This window comes from Limulus polyphemus, unplaced genomic scaffold (assembly GCF_000517525.1).
Source record: "Limulus polyphemus unplaced genomic scaffold, Limulus_polyphemus-2.1.2 Scaffold6207, whole genome shotgun sequence".
NCBI lineage: Eukaryota > Metazoa > Arthropoda > Merostomata > Xiphosura > Limulidae > Limulus > Limulus polyphemus.
In genome coordinates, this window is record NW_013671817.1 from 12,458 (window position 1) to 18,441 (window position 5,984).

Sequence of the window (5,984 nt, forward strand, 5' to 3'; positions counted from 1 at the left end):
CCTCCTCTCTCTCTCTCTCTATATATATATATAAGGATTATTCTTTGCATTACAGAACAGAAGCTGCCTTTAACAACCTGCTGATCGACCGCTGGCTGGAGTACCACACCAGAAACTACACCAAATGTCTTGGAAGTCAATCCAACGAAAAATCTCCGCTAACCCTAAATGATTTACAAGCTGTTTTTACATGGTGGATCGCAGGGATATCAGCTGCCTTCTTTGTGATGTGCATCGAGTTTGGATGGGCGAAAATAAAAAAACTGACAGTATGCTGTTACAAGCAGTAATTGGAAGGAGACACAAGACAGTAGTTTGTATCACGGAATTTACATGTCAGCAACTACGATTTCAAGTTTCACTACTTTCTGGAACGCAATTACGTGCACAATGTAAAACAGTACTTAATATACAGTAACTAGTCAAAAAAAAAGTATTTTCTAACATTTGTTTTATAATTTTCGTGCAAAGCTACATAAGGGTTGTCTGTGCATTGTCATCCCTAATTTTAAATTAATGTTTTTTTAGGAACCATTGTTTAAGACTGTGCGATTTACTTGTCACAACAACTAACTGTTGCACAGTTTTTGCTTGCCCACAGCTCGACGAAATCTTTTAGACCAAGCTTGACTTAATGGTTAGTCTTACACCGTGAAACTCGAGAGTGGAGTAAAATATTGAGCAAATAGCTTGGACGCCATGATGGATTTAGCACTCTGCTGAGAATGGTAATGGTAACTAGGAGAATTGAACACTCGTGTAGCACGCTAAATAGTAAATTGTTCAGCATATATGTGTGTGCTGTAACGTGTTAACCTATTGTGAATCTCTCTGTAAACTTTTCATGTTTCAACAAATAAAAATAAATGTCCTTTCTTTGGGCCTCCTCTAGTGGTTAAATCTGCCATACTTTGAATCCGAAGATCATTTTTTCGCACCTCTTTGGTACAATTTGGGGGTCATGATTAAGTCATAAAGAATGACAGAGATACCCAGTATTCGATTTGAGTACAACCCATGAGTTGCCCGTGGCTATCTGCTTGCCCTCTAATTTATCTGCTCGAAATTAGGGACTGGTATGCGCACAAAATAATAAAATTTGAAATAAACAAATTTTTGTTTGGAGTACAAGATATACAAAAACTACAAATGTCACAGTTGCATTTTCTTTTACACTTGGTTTAGTGAAAAAAATAAAAGAGGTTTCTATAAAGACTCAACCAACAATTAATTTAGTAAACAGCAAAATAATTGGTTTAATATAAAAAAAATCCGAGATGTTCCGAGCTAAAACATTTTAAATAACCTGAATTTAAAAAAAAATGAATTTATTCAATCATCATGTGTTTATTATATTTACCTTGCTAGTCAACTAACGTCTTAATTTTCCAAAACTTTTCACCATAAACATGGAATATTCTTTAAACTACCCTGGCGGTCAATAGGCTTACTGTGTATCATTGAAAATAATAACCACCGTTATATTTATTAAGATATCCCATTATCTTTAACCTGGTTGAAAACTTATAATTATTCCGATAAAATCCATGTTCAGCTAAACTTGATGAAACTGGTAGCATATAATTTGTTATAGTTCCATTTACAAAACTGGGAGAAACTTTTCTGGAGCTCTTCCTGATGCATTCCCCATTGTCTTTATCGGTGAATTTCTGGAGCTCTTCCTGATGCATTCCCCATTGCCTTTATCGGTGATTTTCTGGAGCTCTTCCTGAAATTCACCAATAAAGACAATGGGGAATGCATCAGGAAGGGCTCCAGAAAATCACAGATAAAGACAATGGGGAATGCATCAGGAATGGCTCCAGAAAATCACCGATAAAGACAATGGGGAATGCATCTGGAGCCCTTCCTGATGCATTCCCCATTGTCTTTATCTGAGATTTTCTGGAGCTCTTCCTGATGCATTCCCCATTGTCTTTATCCATGATAATGCGATTGTCAAATTATTTCTACACCTCCTCTTCTAAGCTCTTCATCATTATAACGCTCCTTTCCTGCGACAACTCATTAACATGGCCTAATATAGCATTGGAGAGGTCATCTTGAAATTATCTTATATCGATGGAGGTCATCACACTACCGTTAATGGTTGTTTTGAACATTCTCCCAAAGATATACAAGGGCTATCTGGACTAATCTTTCCTAATATTTTACTAATAGATTACCAGTCAACAGCACCCATCACTAATTCTTGGGTTACTTTAATTTAATAGTGGGAATTGACCACCTTTCTTATACACCATCCAGGGCGGAATGCGATTTTGCTGCAATAGGACGCGAACCATGGATCTTGGGTACAGTGTATAGACAGGGATCGTCTCACTATCCAAAAGTAACACAGGGAAAGGTCAATTGTAAGACACATAGGTGCCACCGGGAGGTCAAGATTAGAAAAATATGTTAAACATCCATTGCTTATTACTTGATCTGCTATTGCGATAATAATTCTTCTACCATCATCTGTAACTTTGTTGTGTACATGAACACTTCTACCATCATCTGTAACTTTGTCGTGTACATGAACACTTTTACCATCATCTGTAACATTGTCGTGTACATGAGCACTTTTACCATCATCTGTAACATTGTCACGTACATGAGCACTTTTACCATCATCTGTAACATTGTCACGTACATGAACACTTTTACCATTATCTGTAACTTTGTCGTGTACATGAACACTTCTACTATCATCTGTAACTTTGTCATGTACATGAACGCTTCTACCATAATCTGTAACTTTGTCGTGTACATGAACACTTTTACCATTATCTGGGAAATCTCTAATGTAAATCAATGTCAAATTTGGGGTCCACTTTTGTGGAATACTAAAACTTTTTTTTCACGAAATACACGGGTTTCCTAAAGGGTGAATAAAAGGTTTTACCTTTGTACAAACCTCAGGACTGAGATGATCCAAATCCGTATAATTCACAATCCACCAGTTTCAAAGGAGTTACGTGAAACACACACACAAGACACCGAATATATCATATAGATAACTTTCTCACAATTTTTTTCAGAATAGCAAATAACACAAGTTGTAAACTTCATCAAACAAACAAATTAGAATTGGTATTGTAAAACCTAAATTTCACCTTATTGGACACAAGGATTAAATGACCACGTTAATCTCCTAAAATTCAGGCACAAGCATATGTACTTTATAACAACTGACCACAGAGAGAACGGTCAGTCATAGCAACATCTTCCACCTGTGCATTTACTCTTAACTGCATAGTGGGGTCAACTGTCATGGTGATAATACACAGTTACACACACAGAGCCAAAAGTGGGTGCACATCGAGTGACACATTGTGGCTAAAACCTTGTGATCTGCAACCAGGCATGCTCACCAGTAGGCCACACCCAGACTTCAGACAAAGTAGTAATATATTTATTAATATTAATTATATTCTATTTTTATATTATAGAAATTCATTCATCAAGTTCTTTGAAAAGGAGATGTTACATACTCTTCCCAAAATATTATCAATTTTCTATTATCTATAAAACATCAAATAATTACAAAATACGTGCTTTGGCTGTCACTTAATTTCCACATTCAGAATAATTTTAATAAAATGTTTTTCAGCCTTCCTGTAAATTCTATTCACAACATGATGCAAAATGTAATTTTGACATCGTAACTTTTAAAAATGTGCCCGATTATTATAGTGTTAAAATAATTTTGAGCTTCCTACAATTACCCGATATTTCTCATTATTACATGTTTTGTTAAATCACACATTGAAACTGAATTCAGAGCAAAAAAAAAAATTTAATGCAATATCAAATGAAGTGTACAATGTAGCTGGTAAAGCTTTTTATACAATTTATCTTGAAGTTACGTTATCACTCTTAAGTGAATGAAAAGCATCAGCTAACAGAAAACAATAATTAGTTTTCTGAAGTGGAAACATGATGATGATGTCATGTAAATTTACACTTGGAAAAGTCCATCTCAGGATGTTGTTTCATAAACCTGAAAATATAAAAAATTGTGAAAAAACACAGTGTGGCTTTCAAAACTGGAAAACCAGTTAGGCTTAGAATACATACAAAACCTTATAATCGTCATTAATCCCCAAAACACAACAGAAACATTATATCAAGTCATTAATTCCTAGTTGCAATTACAAAAAATTCAACATTTAAACCTGATCACAATCACAGGTATGGAAGAAATGAACCAATATTAATTAAAATAAAACCTTATTTATGATTCCTCCAACTGTCCAGGAATCAAAATAGTGACATCCACGATTTTGATTTTTACACTAATCACTACTCTAATATTGACTGAATTAATAATAAGACTGTAAAAAAAAAGAAAAAGACTAATTCTTATATAAATCTCGAAGACATTCAACTTATAGTTAACTAGGAAGTATTTATATTTGTGCTATGCTCCATAAAGACAGAAAAAAAAAATATGAAAATTAAGGAAATTAATTGTGATATTCAGGTTCAGTGATGTACGCAAGTTTAGTATCAAGGTATGCAATAAACAGAAGGTTCAACAAATGATGTTCAAAGAATAAATTGAGCAGTAAAAGCACACCTGGAAACCACAAGAAAAAGTTGCTTATTCACAAAATGACTCATGTACTAGGATTTTAAGATACTGGCCTGCTTCTTGGTTGTTTGGAGAAATGTTGATATTAGACAAAAGACAACAGGAATATTCAAATCTTGTGTCTATACTACACTTTGAAACCACAAGAATATTCTGTGCTCAACAACAACAAAAATAAGAGGGTTGTGTCTATACTACAAGCACTTGGGTTTGTTTGTTTGTTTTTGAATTTCGCGCAAAGCTACATGTGGGCTATCTGCACTAGCCGTCCCTAATTTAGCAGTGTAAGACTAGAGGGAAGGCAGCTAGTCATCACCACCCACCGCCAACTCTTGGGCTACTTTTTTACCAATGAATAGTGGGATTGACCGTCACATTATAACACCCCCACGACCCTCAGATTGCGAGTCGAGCGCCCTAACCACCTGGCCAACAAGCACTTGTGAAAAAACAATACACAACCGAGCAGTGCGTGTATGACCACGATTACATAGCTCTTGGAAACGGACTTACTGGTCAACAAGTTAGAGATCTTATGCACACGCGAGTTTCTTCCACCACTGGCTGACCGATATGCCAGTCCTAGACTGACGGTGGATAAGATCAATTACTGAAACTAAGCTAACTACTTTACATGCAGTGACCAGTGTTTCTAACCTTGAACATTTCCTAATTAATCTGTCCAGGTCAACTTGCCGTCTAACACAAACTAAATATAATATGAATAAACAACTCAAATCATATATAATATTGCAAATAAATCCAATTATATTCATGCAGCCAACACAATAAATGTATGAAGTATAATGTCTGTGTATAATAACTACCTTTACATTTAATACCTTGATCAGCTTTTACATAGGAAATGTTATTTTAAGCAATTAAAGAAATTTAGAATATGTATGGATTAATCTACAAAATGGTTTACATATACGTACGTATTAATAAACACATCTACCTAATGGTCTACATGTGACATAAAATACATATGGATTAATACACATTTACAATAGTCCAGATACAGTATATAATAGGTTTGGAATAATAGAGATTTACAATAGTCCAGATACAGTATAAAATAGGTATGGAATAATACACATTTGCAATAGTCCAGATACAGTATAAAATAGGTATGGATTAACACACATTTACAACAGTCCAGATACAGTATAAAATACATATGCATTAATACACATTTACAACAGTCCAGATACAGTATAAAATACATATGCATTAATACACATTTACAATAGTCCGGTAACAGTATAAAATACATATGGATTAATACACATTTACAATAGTCCAGATACAGTATAAAATAGGTATGGATTAATACACATTCACTATAGTCCAGATACAGTATAAAATACATATGCATTAATAC

General features: G+C 34.4%; 1 protein-coding gene across 1 annotated transcript in view; it reads left to right on the plus strand.

Annotated features, from left to right (window-relative positions):
- The window catches only part of LOC111089429, a gene marked incomplete at its 5' end in the record, with an annotated part of 12,890 nt that extends 12,412 nt beyond the window's left edge, over window positions 1-478 (plus strand). Inside the window, one exon of the mRNA XM_022401902.1 lies at window positions 56-478. Within this exon, the coding sequence (XP_022257610.1) occupies window positions 56-290 (235 nt within the window). The remainder of the gene's footprint in view (window positions 1-55) is intronic.
- Between the last annotated feature and the right edge of the window lie 5,506 nt (window positions 479-5,984).